Raw genomic sequence first — 20730 nt, 5'->3', positions numbered from 1 at the left:
TAAAAGACAACGTTTGCTAATAGTAATATGTAACAAACTAAATAACATAGGAAGTAGAACAAAATTGATCGAACTAAATACAAAAAGATTAATTCACCGAGATTAGTTGGCCGACGGTGTGCATGATATTTTTGAACGCTACATCTCATTTGAAAATACTGGCAAACTACAGGCTTTCCAAGCCTGTAAACCCATTAGGTGGGCACACATAGCACCGCATTCTGCGTGTTCTTTTGTTTTTGTTTAGCCAAAGATGTTAGAGACGAAGCTGTTGAAAGAGTTAGAGAGCGAGGCGAAGATGCCGGGCGGCGGCGGCGGCGCGTGCGGCCGCGTCGGCACCAGCGGCCGGTAGTACGGCCCGCCGTCGATGCGCTGCGGAAACAAACACATGTTAGACGAAGATCGCAAGAGACACGGATTCATAATATCCTACGACTGCGAAGCTCTGAAAAACAACTACGTTGGTACACACTTAGGAATTCAATTTGGAAATACAGCGTCACAAGAGTAATCTCAAGCAAGCGAAACCATAGCAACCTATATAGTACCGGCCAATAACATAAAAATAAATGGAGGTGATATCTTAATGGGTGGTACGTACGTATCTTGGGTCATGCAATCTGCTTCCACCTTTTTGTGTTATTTGTGCAATTCATTATTCTGGTCTGAGTGTATGCATGCAACAAACGTTATTTCTTAATACTCCCACTCACCTGAACTCCTCAAAAGGACATTTACAAGTAGAGAAAGACGTTAATATTACTTTACAACTATGCATTTTAAAATCAACAAAAAGCATCAACAAGTATCTCAAACATTTGATTTGTACTAGGTACCTACTTAAAAGGTAAAACGTTATGGAGTAGATACGTTGGTCGTTAATTAAAATTCTAAACAGGTCCCGGGTCTGATATTAAGTACATTATATATTTTTCTAAGTATCACGCTGTGTAAGCTATTTTATTAGAAGCGTATTTGTGGACCCAAAGGAATATGAGCAGATTTTTCTCATCCCGATGCGTCCTACTCGAAGAATGATTTCTAAGCTCCCATTAGACAACTCTGCCTGTGGCAAAAAATCTCCAGGCCAGGTACAATAATCACTTAGAAAACACACCTACTATTTGGAGACTTTGACTTAGATTCAACGAGATCTTAAGTTTCGAAACAACAATGTAAACACTTTTGGTTCCTACCTAAACACGGTCTGTTACCGTCTGCCTTCTTGACTCTAAATAAATGCTTTCTATTTCTAACAGTCGCCCAAGCAGAAATTATGTCCCAGAAGCTACATCAGTTTTTAGTATTGATAAAGGAAAGTCGGTGTATGTACAGTGGTCTAGTCTTCGGGGAACTTCCACGCGCCGTCGGCAGCGGCCGGGGCTGGAGTAGTGGTAGTAGTAGTAGTAGTGCTAGTGGTAACACGCCGGCTGGAGCCGCGGCTCGGCTTCCTGGCGGGCAGGCTCGGCACGTACCCCTATACAACCAACGTCCACCACCCATACAGATTACAATGCCTCATGTGACAACCAAGACTATAAATTCGATTGTTGTGAAATAATAATCCGTCTGATAGTACTGGCAAATTGGCACGGTTCACTATGGCTGTAAATTTTGGTATTTATTGAGTTTTGGTTGACATTTATTGGCTTCATGCTTACAGTAAAAATATGTACAAATTAAAAAGTCACGTCAGGAGATACCATATCAGACGTAGGTCAACGATTTACTGAAATAATAGTAGAGAGTAAGGATTAGTAAAGGAACGTAACATCTAAACACGTCTCCCACTGTGCTGCATAGGTGCCCCGTAGTTTAGTGACCCTTAGGTAGTATTTAATTGGGTAGTTCCGGTTTTATAGAACTACAAGTTACATTTCCATAATTGCCTATACACTTCAAATGCGTATGAAACGCTAAAATATTGTAGACTTGTATTAATTCTAGTAGTATACTTGTAGTTTTACAAACGGGGGCCTGATTTGTTTGTATAGTCCTGATTATTAATGGATCGTATTAATATATTTACAGAATTCATTAAATTAGTGGTTTATTAGTTGATCGCTTACCTTAGCTGAATGTAAAGTGACGTTAAGTAGAGTTGGGTGGCTATCGATAACGATAAATTCTACTTCTTGTGGCAAATAGCCCTCAGCAGTGACCTGCAATATAAACATGTAGTATGTATGTATGTATAAACTCTTTATTGTACAAAACACAAAACACAAATATGACACAGGATAGACAGTACAAAGGCGAACTTATCCCTTTAAGGGATTTCTTCCAGCTAACAATACAATACAATACAATCCTTTATTGATAAAATAAAATTTTACACGTCAGGTACATTGGCATGCTTACTGCTAGATTTAAAAATTACAATAATTATTAATAGGCAAGTTAACCTTTGAGTTGTTGTAGTATGTAGTTAGTTAAGGAACGGTCGTTCAATGATTGCGGTGCATACTTCTATCTTTTAGGTAAGTACATCACTTGTAACTATCGTGTAGCTGTAGTGTGTGTAGGAGTACCTCGAGGCGGTAGGTGCCCGGCAGTAGGATGCGCCAGAACTCGCCGTAGCGCGTGGTGTGGTAGGTGACGTCACGCGCCTTGACGCGCACGGAGGCGCGCTCCACCGGGTTGCCGTTCTCGTCCATCACGAACCCGTGCGCGCCGCGGTGCGCCTCGGCCAGGTACTTGATCATTGACTGCAACAAACATTTACATTTACAAAATGTACTTGTATTACTTACAGGAAAATCCACGTCAAACTTTAGGAACCGTGATCACTGAATCAGAGATCAAGATAAAACATAAAGTAAAGAGCTTAATCCATAGCTTGATCTTCAGACTTGACATCTCAGTGATAAAGTATCGATACCATATTTGTTATCACTACTCATCCTTATCTTTTAAAGCGCATATATTATGATGACCAGTATTGAATAGTTTTTCGACAGTTTCGGTCGTTCTAGCTCTTCACCCACAATGTTGTTTCGGTCAGGTTTATATGTAACTTTAATTACTTGTTTGGCAACTGGAGTTAGTTGTCAAAGAGTAGCTATAGCTCATTTGGTCGCTAATGAGATATCTGGGAGTGTAACATTCACGGAAACCGATAACGGTCTTCGCGTAACGGGTAGCATCTCGGGACTGCCGGCGGGCCAGTACGGGTTCCACGTTCACGAGCTGGGCGACGTGACGACATGCCTTACTACTGGAGGACACTTCAACCCTGACGAAGTCAATCACGGTGGCAGAGACCACGAAGTGAGACATGTAGGCGACTTCGGGAACGTGCAGTTTGTGGAAGCAAACCGAAACGGTGTTGCGACGGTTGAATTCACGGACCACATGGCTACGTTGCGGGGCCGCAACAATATCCTCGGACGTGCTTTGGTACTGCACGCGGGGACTGACGATCTAGGATTGGGTGGACACGAAGACTCGCTAACGACGGGCAATGCCGGCGCGCGCGTGGCCTGTGGCGTTATCGGCATTGTATCCCCTAGCGAACCCTGGGATAACTCCGCTGTCACTACTGCACCCTCGCTGTTGTTGATGGTTGTGGCATTCGTGTATTTTTTCATGAAGCTCTAAAGACTTAAAATATTTGTTAAAGATTATCACATCGTTGTATGTTCAAAATTAGTTTTTTACGCATTATAAAATATGTTTATGAATTTATTTAGTGGCCAGTGTTTTTGTTGCGTCCCAGTTAGTTGCTGAGTCGTAGAGAGTTATTTATGTTTTGCATATGCATATTCAATAACCTAACCACAAAATTAAAATTTTGAAAAAACCCCCGACCGCGACCTAGTGGACCGATTTTCATGAAACATGGCTAAGAACACTCCCGACTAACTCAGCTTTCAGATAAAAAAAACTGAATCAAAATCGGTTCATCCGTTCGAGAGCTACGATGCCACAGACAGACACACACAGACAGACAGACAAACAGACAGACAGACATACACACAGACAGACACGTCAAACTTATAACACCCCTTCGTTTTTGCGTCGGGGGTTAAAAACCACCTAACTCAGGGTCCACAACCTAGGTATATGAATGCTTCATTTTCATTCATACTTTATGCATGCATTTAGTCGAAACAACATTGTCAGCAGACTAAACCAAATCTTGTTAGGTATATCTTATCAGTTATCACTGAAACTATTATCAAGTTACGTGCATCAAACGATACGTCCAATTGCCCTGAAAAAAGCCCTGTTAAACCTTAAGTCATAAATGCACAAAATATTAAAAATAGATAAAGAATAACTAAAAATACATTTAAGATTTTTTTCTACTCCCGTACTGTTATTCGTGAGTTACAAGGTCGTGCATAGAACTTTAAAACCCTACATAAAAGATGTCAGGACAAGTCTATCTAGTCTATACCCTGAAAACATTTAGTAGCAGTAGCACGATATAGCTGTTACAGTTCAGTAAATACATTGCTACCAACTTAACAAACCAATTCGCAGAGTCGAGACTCCTTTGTTTTCTGCTGCGTTCATTGGCGACGCGTTGAATCGCATTCAAATGTATGAGAACTCGATTCAACTCGGCTCGATTCGTCTTAGTGGCCAGGCTTCAAAGAACCATACCATAGACAGTTTTATTTTCATGTTTGCACTCAAACTACATATTCAAAATGGTAGGCGGTCCACTAGATAACTAAGATGACTGAAAGTAGGTATTTGTTGAGTTATAATTTTCTTTCAAAATAAGTGCTTGGTCGTAGAAAAAGTATTGTATGCAACGGTGTTTAACTGAGTCAAAAAATGCTCGTGGCGTCTTTATTAACAATTTTCGGCTTCGCCTCAAATTGTTACCCACGCCACTCACCTTTTTTGACCTCTTTTAACCACCAGTTGCATAAAATACTATTGCATGTGTATAATTATAAATGTAAAGATAACCTACTCGTCTTGGCTAAAAATCTAGAATAAATATAGATTAGGCTAAGATATAAGCATGTACTGATTAATTTTTATTATAAAGAAATAAACAGTTCAAAAAAAAATTTTTTTTTTGATAACTTATTTAATAGCACTATATTTTAGGATTTTTATATGTATTGCATTATTCTAGATAAGTAGGTACGTAAATAAGTAATAAAATACCTCCTTGTTATCTTGCCAATACTTGGGCAGCTCGTGCGCGGGGGGATACTTGCAGCAGGAGATTTCCAGCGTGATTTCCATGCACCCGTGCCACAGGTAGTTGTAGTCCTGCATTCCACCTTTAAAACAAAATCATTCAATCAATCAATCAATCAATCAACAACTCCTCGAGGAAGTAACTAACAACGAATGGCGTAGATGACATGCAATATTTCTGGAAACGGTACTCCTTTTGATTGAAGCATCGTCCATTTAGTCTTCAAAACCGATTAGCGGCGCCTTAACCAGTAGGTATGTGAAAAATAAACAAAGAGTATTTTAATATTTCTATTATCAACAGGAAGTAAAAGCTTCATGACTTTCAAGCACAGCTTTTCGAATCTATCCATACCTGTAAGAGGGTACCACGCGGCACCGTTAGTGATCCCATGTTCGAAGCGCGGCGAGCCCGACTTGCAGGACACCCCTCGCGACATTTTGGCATGGTTGTTGGAGTACACCAGCGACAGGTGGCGGAACACGTCGTCATCCGGGGCGATCGACGGCGAGTGCGCGTAGCTTTGGAACACTGCGTTCAGGGGATATGTGGGACAGAAAACAATCATCGTTAATAATGTTTAAACGAATTTTTTTGTGTCGTGTGTGATTAATTGATTATACTAAAAGAAAGTGTTAGAAAAAGTTACATCACCTGAGCATAGGACTGAGGATCTGCATAGTCCTTTTATTTAGGCAGCGTGAAAATATAATTTATATTATATTTATTATTTAAAATAGATCTGTTTAGGATAATATTAAGCAGATAAAAAACCGTAGGTATTCCAAATCTTTATATAAGTAGGTACTAGGTACCTATTTACAATTACACTACTTCAGAAAACTGCAATGACACATTGTAACAACATATTTCTCTTATGAGGTTGAAGCCGTTGAAGGATATCTAGAGTATCTAGACACCATCTCTTAGAATATCTCGACATAGGTAAGTATTAAGTTTGTTGATGCACTGCTTTGGGCTGTTGCAATGCCAGCTATTGACCTACTTGTTGACAGAGTCGCCTCCTGCGCGCTTGTACACCCGTACTGACCCGTAGATCCATTATTTGACCTCGCCGCTCGGGTTTGTATCTTCTTTATGGGCTGATGATGGCTTAATATCGTGTTACCTACTGGCACTGGGCGTGTTGTCGAACGGGTAAGAGGCGACGAGAGCGCCGCCGTGCAGCGACCCCGACAACGTGAACTGGATCTTGGAGATCCACTCCTTGACCGCCTCCGTCTCCGGCTGCGGTTGCTTCGTGTTGGCCTTGAAGTAGTCTGGGAAGTTGCGGTTCAGGTCGTACCGGCGGGCGTTGTGTCTGGGTTGTAAAAGGACTATTAAGAATATGTACAGGAATGGAAGAAAACAATTCTAATTACTAATCGGAAGTATCATCTGAATCTAAACACGATCGTGTTTATAAGCGTATCTAATAAATGTATACTTATTACTCGTCGAATGAGATGATAAGAGCTGACCTAGGTCATTCATAGTTCCTGCGAGATTTATCATGTAGATGGTCGCGTTAATTAGTATGAAACGTGAATTCATTGTGTGCAAGGTACATATAACACAATGATTTACCTATCTACTGTCAAATAGATAGACAGGACAATCTAAGAGCATTATCATTCAGTCATTGTTACGCAAGGAAAAAACATTCAATAACGACAGTAAAGGAAATTATAGTAATTTTAAAATATGGAAATGAGTGGCAAAATGGTGTAACTTAATGTTCTATGATGCAACTTATGCTTTACACTCGATGCGTTTGCACAATACAATGTTCTATATTATGTATGGTTGGCGTGAGCACAATGTAACAGATCAATATTTTACCTGCCGTGAATGGTATCGCATTGTCCCTCTTTCGAGATGGCGAAACCGTCGGGGTTCATGGATGGCATTAGGTGGATCCTGGTGTTGTCCAGCAGCCATTTGATGTAGGGGTCGCTGTCGTACGAGGTGACCAAGTGCTGCAAGTAATGTCGTATGCCTACATAAGTGTTATAAGGTAACGTAGATAAAATTACAATAAAATTTTAAGAGTGAAAAAATTATGTGCTAACAAAATTATGGACCACTGATGTTTCTTACCGAGTCATAATAAGGTTTACGAATGGTGAGTTGACAACTTAACAGTGTCAACGTTAGCTTTTTTATTTTAAATGTCATGCATTTTTTTCTAAAAAACTAGTAGGGTGCATTGGGGTAATTTCGAAGTACAGAAATGCTCGGGTAATTTCGAAAGGGGAATCTTGATGTGATGGAAATAATGGTGATTTTTATGTGATTTTCGAAATTGGACGACGTTCTAATTTAATTCCACACGAAAATTATGAACGAATCAGTTGAACGGAACGACTTGATTTGTATTGTTGCATAGCGTGCGGAAGAAGGATTGATACTAGTTTTCATTGAGTACAAAATGTATGTGTTAGATGACACAAGGTCATGATCATGGTGGAAACATGGTCGATTTAAATTTACTTGACACTGCTGTTCTATAGGGGCTAAGTATCAATCAGGGATGGCGCGGAAGAAGTTTACCAAGACCGGAGTCATTGAAAGTATTGAAACCTACCTACTTCATAGAAAAATCTCTTAATCTACATATTACGATGCATGTGTTAGCTAGGTACCTGGATGAGATGTAGCAGCAGTTCCCGCCCCACGGCCTCGTTGCCATGGATGTTGGCCACGTACTTGACGTCGGGCTTGCCCAGCATATGCTCATATGGGGACGCTGACACCACCATCACCCACAGGTCGCGACCTGGAACCAAACCGATTAGTAAAACTACATATTTCGGTGAGACACTTGGAAGGTAAAGCTAACTATTGAGATTACTATAAGTTATTTTAGGTAGTCTACTGTCAGTTTACCTACCAAATTAACTATTTGTAATTAGTTTTATAATATTATTCTTGTTACGAGCTTTCGTCGCAATATTAGTCATAAGTAAATTTTTCAGTATAATTTTCTCTGTGATTTTCACAAGTAAGTACCTGTAAAACGTGAAACCCGCTATAATTATTTAATTTTCATTAGTAGTATGCGTAACATGAATGGTACTAAGTGACAATTGTGTTTAAAGGTGATTTTACTTAGCTAAGCGAATAGCTTCACAACTGTGCCAAGGAATCTTGCATCTAATTACTATTCCATCTTTGCGGAATGAACAGTGTTTCAAAGTGATAGGTTCTCGGCTAATTGCCAAGCTGTAATACTTACTTGGAGATATATTATAGTTTAGTTATTATTCTGTACATACCTAGGTTGTTATGACCTCATCTAATAGGTAATTCGTAATTAATAAGTAAGTACAGTAACAGACACTGACAATCGTGTGAGGTTTCCATAATGATATATGAACACAAGTTATTGTAGATAATTTTAACGTCTTATCCCATCTGCTCTGCATCCGGTTCTGGTGTTGATTGTAGTGTTCCAGGGGCTACAAGAATAGGGATGATACCCCAGATAGCCTATCTGACAAGACGTGCCTAGGTAAGGTGTAATGAAAATATTTTTTGACTTTATATATGACTCTAACATAATCAATCACTTTGCCTTTACGTAATTAGTAATTACCTATTATTTTAATATAATTATAAACAGCTGTCTTGCCATTTCTATTTGTAACTTATTCGAATTAAAATTCTTGCAGCTTGCGGCATAGAGAAATGGAAATCTCACCGTTTTATACTAAAGAGTTGCGACAACTGGTACCAGTTGCCTTTTACGGATTTGCCGATGGAGTAGAGAGCTGTAAGGGCGGGGTATGGTAGCGCGCCGACTGCGCAGATGGCGTGTGAGCTACTCGTGGTATCGAAACTCCAGGTTAGTGCCGCCGTCTCCACCTACCTTGTATGGCTATGGACTTGCCGGAAAGCCGTGAGAGCGGGATGGCTCACCAACTCGGCTCGTAGGTACCGCGTGAGCTGCTCGTGGTCATAGTACCGGAACTCCAGGTCAGTGCCGCCGTCAACTTCCCTCACCTTGTACAGACTTGCCGATCGAGTAGAGAGCCGTGAGGGCGGGATAGCGCGCCGACACAGCTCGTAGGTAGCGGGTGAGCTGCTCGTGGTCGTGGTACCGGAACTCAATGTCAGTACCGCCGTCAACTTCACTCACCTTGTACGGACTTGCCGATCGAGTAGAGCCGTGAGGGCGGGGTAGCGCGCCGACGCAGCTCGTAGGTAGCGGGTGAGCTGTTCGTGGGCGTGGTACCGGAACTCCAGGTCAGTGCCGCCGTCAACTTCACTCACCTTGTACAGACTTGCCGATCGAGTAGAGAGCCGTGAGGGCGGGGTAGCGCGCCGACACAGCTCGTAGGTAGCGGGTCAGCTGCTCGTGGTCGTGGTACCGGAACTCCAGGTCAGTGCCGCCGTCGCGGGCTTCCACCTCGCCTAGGACCGTCGGCGACACCTCTTCCGCTAGAATAGAAACTAAATTAAGATACTTGTCGCAATCGTGTAAAAGAATAGCGTCGTTTACAGATGGCTCCTCTTCGTAAAATGTATCTAGGAAATAAAAGAACAAAAATCCATAAATATAGCTAACTAGTAAGCAAAGACGTTGACAATGTTCTTATGCTAATTTACACCGTGTGTTTTTGTAGCTGAATATATTTAGGAAGATACTTTGACATTTAATTAATTTTGTATAAAGCAGAAACGTCTGCAAATGACGCTAGAGTCAGACCAAGCTAAGTTAGCGACGATAATACCCCCGCCTGCGCAAGGATTAGGCAATCGTCATACTTTCATAGTATTTTCACATTTGAATGAGCATTTGCACCGTCGGGGCTATCAAAATAGCTGCCCATCTAGCGTACGTCGTATGACTCTATTACACTCTTAGGTTTTTTTGCTTATTCCAACTTTTAAGCATAAGTACTACCTACTTTGAAGTGCGTACTAACATCTTTTAACTTCTAAGCTTGGATTGTAACCCATAAAACGATTGAATAGTTATCTAACTTACATGGTGTGAATCCAGGGTCCGGAGCAGACTGCGAGGCCGCGGCCGCCACGAGGGCCACCAGCAGGAGGGAACGTAGCATCTTGCCGCCTCTGCCGACGCTCTGCTACTGGACAAGTGAGTAAAAATAACTTTTAGTACTCTGACTCAGAAATCTGAGCGAATTTGTGTGTAGTTTTCCTTATAGATACTTAATTGTTTCTATATGTAAATATTCATTAGGTAAACATTACTGCCCTGGCTTGGAACTTCGTATATCAACTAGCGCATGGTCCAAGTCAATAACTCCAACCCAGGGGATACAAAAATGATCCGACTAGATATCTATTGTTCTGTTGTTGATACAAAAGTCTGAATGTCTACCGAGTTGTCACGTCGTGTCACAACAATTTATCTTCATTTAATGTAGAGTCAGTCCAAGATAAGTTGGCAACGATTTTGATTTGATTTAGTTTTTAGATGTACTTTGACACTTAGAGATTATACATCTCTTATTAATTATAGTAACTTTGTACTTTATTTGAATCCATATTATTTATTGTAATGTTGACATGTAAAAGTGCCCCTGTGGCCTACTTGCTTAATAAATGTTTTTTTTTATAGCTCCGCCCAGTAAGGGTCATAATTTAATTGAAGTTTGACGTTTAAAATATCATTTGCACCGGCGAAGCTGTCAAAGTCATTGCTAACTTATCTTGGACTGACTCTTGTATGTATTCGCCTTGAGTATAACTTAATCTGTAGCAACTATGTGTAATCGCAAAATTTCACACTTTTACTGGTTCGTTTGCGGCGGTCGGTCGTCAAGCGTCGTGAATAACCTCTATTGAAGAGCTTACTCACGGCCACGGTCGGCTGGGCGTTAGGCTTTCTTTTTAATGTTATATAAATACGTATAACGCCGCTAGGCCGGCGCTCCAGTTGCTTATGCCTCGCCGTGCCTTGCCCAGGCGCAACCGGTCGCGCGTTGAAGGTCAATGGGTCAGTGGACCGCCCGCACCGCCCTCCGTGACTCCATAACAAAACCCACTGTCAAAATAAGTAGGCACTTAGCAGGTTGACAGTAAAGTAGGACACTTGGACAATGCCCATTTATGCCACACTCAATTCAATTTAGAAACCATTAACTTTGAAGTGATTGATTAATGATGAGGGTCTATATGTGTGGCCTTTTGGAAACAGTAACTATGTCACATGTCACATATGTCTCACTAGTCTATTAAACTGATGTTGATCAACTTCAGACATGAATTTGATGATACATTTTATGTATAGATACGATTAGGTAGGTATCTCTAGGTAATTATCCTAAGATTCAGCGTTATTGCAATATATAATAAGTTCTCAGTAAAATGTATATTCACGTGGACTTAAAGGGCATAGCATAAGGACAAAGGCCTACCCAATCGAAGATTAAATATAAGAATAATAAGACAAATAATATAGCGTTGTGCGTTGTGCGCCCTTTGAACTTCCACGCACAGCCAGTTTACAAAAGCATCGTTACTAGTCTAGTAAGCATCTATGGGGTTCGGGGTCATACGTGGAACTGAATTCGTTATCATCTTTGTATAGTAAATACTTATAATATAATCAAGAAGATACTTTGTTATTTTACGATGCGGATGACATTTGAAATAGCGCAACTTCCTTGGAGCGTGTAGTGGAATGTTTGTCCAGTCATCTCGCGCGTACATTCCATTTGTAAATTAAAAGTAAGAAGTAGAGAAATGAGGTTCCTGGTATTCAACATAATCTTGTAGTCGAGTCGACTATGTATGCCAGACTGACTTGATAGCCCTTGAACATATTGCTCGAAGGTAAAAGTACGTGGGAAAATATGGTTTTTCATACCCACTGTTTAATTCCTTGCATTTTATTCGTTACCTACATCATTAGGATTTAATACTTTTCGAACGCTATTTTGTAATAGACGGATAGTAAAATGAAAGTGTCTTAATTACTGGCACTTCTCCTGTTTATTCGGTTTGATATCGAAAACTATAAAATTGACTTTGAAATATCTAGTTTTCGTCAACTTTCCTTCCGCCCGCACTGGCATGTTGACCTTATTAGCGCCGTCCCGCTAGCGTTTGCAACTTTCATTTTCAAATGGTCGAAATAGTCTATGAGTTTTAATTAGCCTTACTTGGTATACTGATATACAAGCCAATATATTATTTTTATTTATTATACGATTAATACAGAGTAAGTTGCTGCACGTGTACAACATGTTAATTAATAGTTTTGATTTATGCGACATGTTACGTCCGAAAGAAATCTTCTTGCTCTCAGCGGAAGTATCTAATAAACGCTAACCAATAACAGGTAAAAAGAAATCGAATGTATATTTGTCAATTACAATAATAAGTATAAAACTATTGATAGTCATCTAAAAAAAATATTATAAGGTCACACAGTTCCTTAACTAAAACCTAAAATCTGGGTTATCCTAAGAATGTAGTAAGCTAGCAAGAGCGATTCGTGGTGAAGTAGGGTTCTTCAATTACTATGTAGCTAAAGCGCGAAATTAGGCCAGATTCTTCCTATATGACAACTCTTGAGCTCGCAAATTTGGAGTGATCAGTTGATCACCATATCAGAGAATTTACTAATACCATTTTCTTTTATATGTTTGATGATATTTCTACGGTGTTCTTATCACTTTTCAAAAAAAGACTAAGTAAGTAGTTACAAGCAGTTAAATGTCGGGTTAGCTTCCACCCTGTATTCGAACGGATCAGATGCAGATAGCTTATCAAGATGTTCTCACGTAGAGTATCGTGCAGCAAAGTACATGTCATTAGGTATTCCCATCGAATCGTTTAATTTGCAACAGCTGCATCGCACGTACTCATTCAAAAACAATGCAGTACGCTTTACCTCTGTGAAAGTTGAAAATGTGTGGTTTGAATAAGTAGGGTAACTAACTTAGTAGGCTCGTAGCCGCGTAATGCCTGTTGATAAGTTAAGGACGTAGATATTAAACAATGTATCTTTATATTTATCATAAAATTATATTTATGCATAAAGCACACGAATGAAATAGGGTAGCATGCAATGCTATCTAATTAAATTAAACATGACTAAAAATTCGAGATTGGAGTATTTTATTTTAGTTCACGCGCTGTAATGTATTTTTTTATACCACATCGGTGGCAAACAGGTAGACGGTCCGCCTGATGGAAACGGTCACCGTTACCTATGGACACCTGCAACTCAAGGGGTGTCACATGCCCGTTGCCGACCCATTAGAAATATTTTTAGTCCAATGAAAATAGGCATTAGATACTACTTATAGTACATGAATATTTTTGGAAAGCTTTGGCTTGACATAAAGTTTCCTTATAATCAACAATAACTTTGAGTAAATACACAAAACAAAGTCCTTAAATAAAACTTACCTGAAACCGGAAAGTTCTTGCGCTAAATAATATTTAAACTTTGTGATGTCATTTATGATGGTCACCTTTGGCACAACAATTTGATATCGCGAGTTATCGTAAGGGAGCGGCGAGGTGAGTCCTCGCGCGGGTCGACTCCGCTCGACTGGCTCGCGGCGACTGAGCGAGCCTCAGCCTCAGTTCATCTGCGTCATACAACCCGCCATACAACCGGAAAGTGCTTTCTCTCAACCCTCACTTACCCTGAAAACTATGCTCTAACTCCACACTTTAAAGTCCCATTCCAATTAGCTAAAAAATCTATCATTCCATAAATATTCAAGTTTCTACACAGTGTGCAAAGCTCTTAGGTCCAGTTTTGTTTACAGGGGCTGGAAGGTCCCAGTCGTGACGTAGGCAAGCTCCCGCCTATCACGGATTTTCTCACTTTTCCCGCGTCTAGAGTTTCTTCGTCAACTACCCGATATTTAATATCTCTCATCTATCGAGCATAAGTAGTGAAAACTGTGAAGTGAAACCTAGTAATAATATTGAATAACTAAATGTAAGATTAAGATGTTTGTGGAACGTAAGCGTAACTGGATAAGTAGGAAGGTAATTAATATAATTTTTAAGAAAAAAAAAACCGCCTTCCTTTGGGGTTCTGGTGATAAATACTAGTTTTCAAATGTTGGATTATGTTATCAATTCGTCTGTATATTTTTTAATGTTTGTTATTCGATATCTCCGTCATTTCTGAACCAATTTTGAAATTTGGATGATTCTGAAGTACTTACAGATGAGAATGATTATCAGAACGGAACTCTAACCAGGGGCGGCTCACTCTTCATCAGCAGTTCCACTGCACCAAATGTCACTGTTCTGGACGTAAGTGCATGCTGTTCTTATAAAAATACCAAAGTCACTATAAGTGTGCCGTTCAGATTTGAGGAGTTCCGTTCTGACCATCATCAGCAGTTCCGCTGCACCAAATGTCACTGTTCTGGACGTAAGTGCATGCTGTTCTTATAAAAATACCAAAGTCACTATAAGTGTGCCGTTCAGATTTGAGGAGTTCCATTCTGACCATCATCAGGAGTTCCACTGCACCAAATGTCACTATTCCGTACGTAAATGCATGCTGTTCCTTTAAAAACACAAAAATCACCATATGTATGCCTTTCAGATTTGAGGAGTTCCCTCAATTTCTCCAGGATCCCACCACCAGAACTGGGTTCTGAGAAAAATGGGACCAATCTGTATGCATATAAATTCAATCAAAAAAAAAAAAATTCAAAATCGGTCCAGTAACGACGGAGATATCGAGGAGCAAACATTAAAAAAAATAAAAAAATAAAAATTACAGACGAATTGAGAACCCCTTCCCTTGAGATTTGGAAGGCGGTTAAAAATAGGTAGTTATAGATTTTGCAAATGAACCTTAGTAGGTATTAACGGACAATTAATTTAAAATAGGAGAAAAAAATGTCTTACTTCACGTACCTACACTATTAGCTAATTACAGCATAGATTTTCATTGTATCACTTTCACGGCTTGATGGGGTGTGCAGAATGATCCAGGAGGGCGTAAGGATTCAGTTTGCGCATTCAGTAGGTTATAAATAATCGTTTGGTACCAGTACAGTCACGTCTATAAATATGTATACATATCGAAACTTATTACTAGGGAAGAAGGTTCAAATTTGAATATAGGTGTGTACATATTTATGCTGACATACGACAACATGCTGACCGTACCTAATCAGGACATTACCACAGTTCAATAAAGAGATGGCGACTTCTGTTACAACCCTACAAGTAAAAAACTTAAATTTGCGAAAGATTCAACCAAAGGAAAGATACTGTATTTTATTGAAAAAAAATACAGGGGAGTTTGAAAGATGGATGTATCTTAAGTGTCCGAGAAGTAATCAATTTGTCCTTACGAAATCTTAAAAAAACCGGCCAAGAGCGTGTCGGGCCACACTCAGTGTAGGGTTCCGTAGTTTTTCGTATTTTTCTCAAAAACTACTGACCCTATCAAGTTCAAAACAATTTTCCTAGAAAGTCTTTACAAAGTTCTACTTTGGTGATTTTTTTCATATTTTTTAAACATATGGTTCAAAAGTTAGAGGGGGGGGACGCACTTTTTTTTCCTTTAAGAGCGATTATTTCCGAAACTATTAACATTATCAAAAAATGATTTTAGTAAACCCTTATTCATTTTTAAATACCTATCCAACAATATATCACACGTTGGGGTTGGAATGAAAAAAATATCAGCCCCCACTTTGCATGTGGAAAGGTCTTTTAAAATGATATAAAGTTTTCTAAAAAACATTTTTCTTAAAGGGGGGTACCCTAATAAAACATTTTTTCCCATTTTTTATTTTTGCACTTTGTTGGCGTGATTGATATACATATGTATTGGTACCAAATTTCAGCTTTCTAGTGCTAACGGTTACTGAGATTATCCGCGGACGGACGGACGGACGGACGGACGGACGGACGGACGGACGGACGGACGGACGGACAGACAGACATGGCGAAACTATAAGGGTTCCTAGTTGACTACGGAACCCTAAAAACAGAAGAAAGTGAGATTGTATTACTAAAATGTAATTGTGAATGATCCATTAATACTTAATGAGTGTACATGCTAGTCCTACTCACGTCTCATGAATCAGCCTGTATAGGTCATGTCAAATTGTTTTTAGTCCTGACTGACATATGTATAGACAGACAGTCACTGCAAAACTAATAAGGGTTTCTTGTAGACAACACGACCAAGGAACCCTAAAACAATAACTGCGAAAGTTAGATTTTAATGTTCTTTCAATAACATTTTACGATTATAGGTATTAGTCGTTTCGTTTCTAATCTAACACTAAATTAGCATATAAAGTTGCTATTACACAATCATAAGAAAGAAAACCAGTCGCTAATAACAAAACCACGCGTTGTTTACGTGTCTCGTTCTTGATTAATCATTTCATTAAAAATACTAAAACACCTTAAATTCCTATGAATCCTATGTTACTTCGTACAGAACTTTGTATAAACTTTATCACCTAAATATAAAGCTCTACCTACTTACTTACCAAACCATAAACTACACACTCAATTTTAGTATACCTACTTATATAATATTAAACCTAACGAACATGCAAGGCTAGGGACACTTTCTTTTTTCGACCTACCGATCTGATTGGGTATTGTCATTCAATTTGCTATTTGCCCTATCAAACCATAGAATTGTCTCAATTTCTTAATAGATTTTTTCCTGAATGAATGTTAAAATATCGAAGTTACTGAAAATATTTTTAGGGCTTAACTATATATATATTGTATAATTCTACATTCACCATGGATATTTCAGCAGCATTCATGTCCATTTCGGAAGGTCCAATTCATAAGCTCAATACGTTTCAGCCTACTTCCGTAAATTCACCTTACTTAATTTATAGAATAGAATAGAATATTTTTATTCGAAAGCACACAGATAATAAACAATTTTAAACTGACAAAATAGTAATAAAGTGCCACGAAATGGCCTCACCTCAGCATATTGCTGGCGACATCCAGCGCTGGTCTTCCGGTGAGACCATTAAGTGAGAAAAATCACGGAAAGTAACATACAAAAGAAGAAACATAAGGAACAAAAAAAACGTAAAAAAATAAAAAACATGACAAGAATAAATACATGGCTAGACGGACTTTACGTTTTGATGGCGACCGAACCTGTATCGGTTCGGTCGGATATAGCGTGGCGTGACAGTTTTAGTTTTTTTTATACCCCGTCGGTAGCAAACAGGTATACGGTCCGCCTGATGGAAAGCGGTCACCGTAACCTATAGACGCCTGCAATGTTTGTAATCAATTTTAGAACCCTAGCCCGTTTATTGATTATAAAAATTAGGATATTTTACAAGCTATACGTGCAATAACTAAGTTAGACGAAAGTCATACTAGAGGTGCAGCGGCATATCGTTAATTTTTAGAACCCTTATGGCGCCGCTCTGTCCGTCTGTCCTTCTGTCACATTTCAAAATATCTCGAGAACTACTAACTATTGATTTGAAATTTGGAACAGTTATAAACATTTTGATCCTCTACAAGCTGATAGTATTATTTAAAAAATATATTAATATTAGTTATAGAAAATGGCCAAAATGGAAGGGGGGCAAACTGTAAATGTCAAGTTACTAGTTCAAGTGGGGTATCTTTAGAAAGATCTCAAATTGTACATATCAAAACTATTTTTTATATTTTTTTTTGTTGTGAAAAAAAAAAATTATGAAGGAAAATGTAAAAAAAAACCGTTCCCCCCCCCTTATCTCGGAAGTTTACCAACGAAAAATCATGAAATTTTTACGAAATATTGCTTTTATGCTAAATTTTACAGGAAAAATAAAATCGTGTATGTACTTTGGAAACTTTTTTTTAATTCACAAAAAACTTTTCAGATTTTAATTTTCAATTTAACCACCTTTGCGGATTATATCGAACTTCAAATAATACGAGATAAAACGTAAAAAAAAATCTCTTTTAAATAAAGAAAAAACCGCGCAAATGAGTTAGCGAAATCACCGAGAGATGGCGCTGTACCTATAGGTAATTATATAGTCAAAGCTTTAAAGTTATACATATGAGATACATGAGATTATTTTAACTTTTGTAAGTTAGTACGGATTCAGAACCCTCGGTGGGCGAGTCCGACTCGCACTTGGCCGGTTTTTTTTGTTCTAATATTTGCGTTTATACTTCAAAGCCAAATGAGGATATTTTGAAGACGATTCGATTTATTTGGTCAAAAATGATTAAGGTTTTACATTTTAATTTGTAGGACAATCATTCGTGTAAGGACAGAAAAATAATTATACAAACGTTTGTCAACGTATTTTTGGGCCACCCTGTAAAGATGCAGTCTCAAAAGAGTGCAGAGAAATACCAAATTTCCGTGTGGTGTGATACCATCTTTATGTTACACATGAATTACTCAACATAGTCATTAGAGAAGAATAACATCAGAAAAAGAAGATGTATCTAATTTTAGCCGTTTGAATACATAGGTACATAATTTATTATAGCCAAAAACATTTTCATATTAAATTGGCTGTCTAGATTCGCATGCCATACCAATTACTAAAGCTGGATATTCGGTCATAAATGTTGCTCAAATTAGGAAGATTCGAATCTGCTGTTGGGGATCGATCTATAAATAGCCGTCTTGATTTCCCAGGGGCATTAATTTATGTAGCGATCAAAGTTGACTTGCCAGATTATGTTCATGTTTATAGCGTGTATCTGGACGCTGCACTGGTAAGCCGTGGATTATATTTTATGTGTATTTTTAACCCCCGACGCAAAAACGACGGGGTGTTATAAGTTTGACGTGTCTGTCTGTCTGTCTGTCTGTCTGTCTGTCTGTCTGTCTGTCTGTCTGTCTGTCTGTCTGTCTGTCTGTCTGTTTGTCTGTGTGTGTGTCTGTCTGTGGCACCGTAGCTCCCGAACGGGTGAACCGATTTCGATTTAGTTTTTTTTGTTTGAAAGCTGAGTTAGTCGGGAGTGTTCTTAGCCATGTTTCATGAAAATGGGTCCACCATGTCGCGGTCGGGGGTTTTTAGATGTGTGTTTCTCTATATTTATAAATATTAAATTAATATTAAAAAGTTATCCGACAACTATTACAAATTCTCAAAAGATGAAATTATTGAAATATAAAAAAAGAAATAAGCAGTAACACCAAAAACAACAATTCATTTCATTAGCGTCTAACTGTAAAGTACCACCTAATTTTACACCCTCTTCTATTTTTTTTCTAATTACTTTTTTATGTCCAATAAAACATGAGACTGAGGCACATGACAGACGAAAAGTACAAGCTTTATTGCAATAAATCGTTCATTAATTTTTTTTTATAATTATTGAACACTTTTATTTTATGAATACTGCACCTTCTGTTTCAGATTTAAAACATAGTACACAGTAGTTTTAAAATTGTATGATTACTGAGGATACAGTCATCGCTATTTATTTTTACCAGGCGCTACGTGATAACTACAAAGCTGGTAGAGTCGGGCCAAGTTAACTTCTGCTTCGAGTTTGCATGGCTCTGTCATTTTAAACATAGTCAATTAGTCATACTTTCCTAGACCTTTAATATAATGGTGGCATGTCGGTTAGATGATGATTATGATGAAGCAAAATCAAGAATATGTGACTTAGAGCGAAGTTGGGGAATCAGTCGGTTTACAAATTTAATGTACTTACTGTGTTATGCAAAAATGGACCAGTTTATTAGAAAATACACAATATTCTCCCAAATGAGGGCGCCACTGGACGGTCGGCGAGTCATAAGGGCAGATCAACATTGTGGTCTTGTGTTTATTTATTTGTATTAGTTTTGGACAGTTTTTTCTTTATTTAAAATATATTTTTCTCATATTAATTTGAAGTTCGATATAATCCAAGGGTGGTTAAATTGATAGTTAAAATCTGAAAAGTTTTTTGTAAATAAAAAAAAAAGTTTACAATGTAAAGACACGATTTTATTTTTCCTGTAAAATTTAGCATTAACAAATATCCCGTAAAAAAATCATAATTTTTCGTTGGTAATCTTCGGAGATGGGGGACCCGGGGTATTTTTTTACATTTTCCTTAATATTTTTTTTTCATAACAAAAAAATTATAAAAAATAGTTGTGATATGTACAATTTGAGCTCTTTCTAACGATACCCCACTTGACCTAGTAATAACATTTACAGTTTGCGATACCCCACTTGACCTAGTGACTTAACCCCCCCCCATTTCGGTCATTTTCTATAATGAAAATTAATCATTTTTTTTAAATAATACTTTCATTTTGTAGAGGTAAAAAATGTTCATAACTGTTGTGTTAGTAGTTCTCGAGATATTTGGAAATGTAACAGACAGACAGACAGACGGACAGAGCGGGACCATAAGGGTTTCTTTTGTACCTTTTTGGTACGGTACGGAACCCTAAAAACTAATATAATGATCGGCCATGGAACGACCTTGAATCTTACTGGGGCGCGGCGTACCTACTACAATGCATGTAGGGCAAGGAAAAATGCACATAGAAACATCACAGTATAACATTTAGAGCAAGAAGGGCAAGAGGTACGCGCAGGCGTGCTGGGGTCCTCGAGGATATCGATCCCTGAGGG

General features: G+C 38.6%; 2 protein-coding genes across 7 annotated transcripts; one reads left to right on the top strand and one right to left on the bottom strand.

Annotated features, from left to right (window-relative positions):
- Window positions 1-241: 241 nt before the first annotated feature.
- On the bottom strand, window positions 242-13711 carry LOC125230680 (carboxypeptidase M). 6 transcript variants are annotated; one of them, XM_048135921.1, is made up of 13 exons: window positions 13562-13711; window positions 10161-10266; window positions 9443-9610; window positions 7813-7946; window positions 7010-7146; window positions 6301-6488; window positions 5822-5851; window positions 5522-5698; window positions 5131-5249; window positions 2532-2708; window positions 2070-2162; window positions 1334-1477; window positions 242-372 (listed from the first exon to the last, which is right to left on the bottom strand). In XM_048135921.1, exons 2-12 carry the CDS (start codon window positions 10237-10239, stop codon window positions 1340-1342), a joined length of 1440 nt encoding a protein of 479 aa, XP_047991878.1. In that variant the 5' UTR covers window positions 10240-10266; window positions 13562-13711; the 3' UTR covers window positions 242-372; window positions 1334-1339. The 6 variants fall into 6 exon arrangements, with proteins under 6 accessions (XP_047991878.1, XP_047991879.1, XP_047991880.1 ...); XM_048135922.1 differs by having other exon boundaries at window positions 10161-10263; XM_048135923.1 differs by lacking the exon at window positions 1334-1477.
- On the top strand, window positions 2848-3687 carry LOC125230686 (superoxide dismutase [Cu-Zn]-like). The gene has a single exon (XM_048135932.1). The coding sequence runs from the start codon at window positions 2989-2991 to the stop codon at window positions 3598-3600; it is 612 nt and encodes a 203-aa protein (XP_047991889.1). The 5' UTR covers window positions 2848-2988; the 3' UTR covers window positions 3601-3687.
- Window positions 13712-20730: the final 7019 nt, after the last annotated feature.

This window comes from Leguminivora glycinivorella, chromosome 10, assembly GCF_023078275.1.
Source record: "Leguminivora glycinivorella isolate SPB_JAAS2020 chromosome 10, LegGlyc_1.1, whole genome shotgun sequence".
Taxonomy (NCBI): Eukaryota; Metazoa; Arthropoda; class Insecta; order Lepidoptera; family Tortricidae; genus Leguminivora; species Leguminivora glycinivorella.
The sequence above is the reverse complement of the archived record's forward strand: the minus strand, read 5'-3'. Positions and strand labels throughout refer to the sequence as shown.

Excerpts from the sequence above, each read along its gene's own strand:
- LOC125230686 (XM_048135932.1), top strand. The coding sequence starts at position 2,989 with ATGTTGTTTCGGTCAGGTTTATATGTAACTTTAATTACTTGTTTGGCA.
- LOC125230680 (XM_048135921.1), bottom strand. The coding sequence starts at position 10,239 with ATGCTACGTTCCCTCCTGCTGGTGGCCCTCGTGGCGGCCGCGGCCTCG. Across the intron at positions 7,947-9,442 it reads GATCGGCAAGTCTGTACAAG|GTCGCGACCTGTGGGTGATG; the intron begins GTGAGTGAAGTT and ends GTTTGGTTCCAG. Across the intron at positions 2,163-2,531 it reads CGGGCACCTACCGCCTCGAG|GTCACTGCTGAGGGCTATTT; the intron begins GTACTCCTACAC and ends TTTATATTGCAG.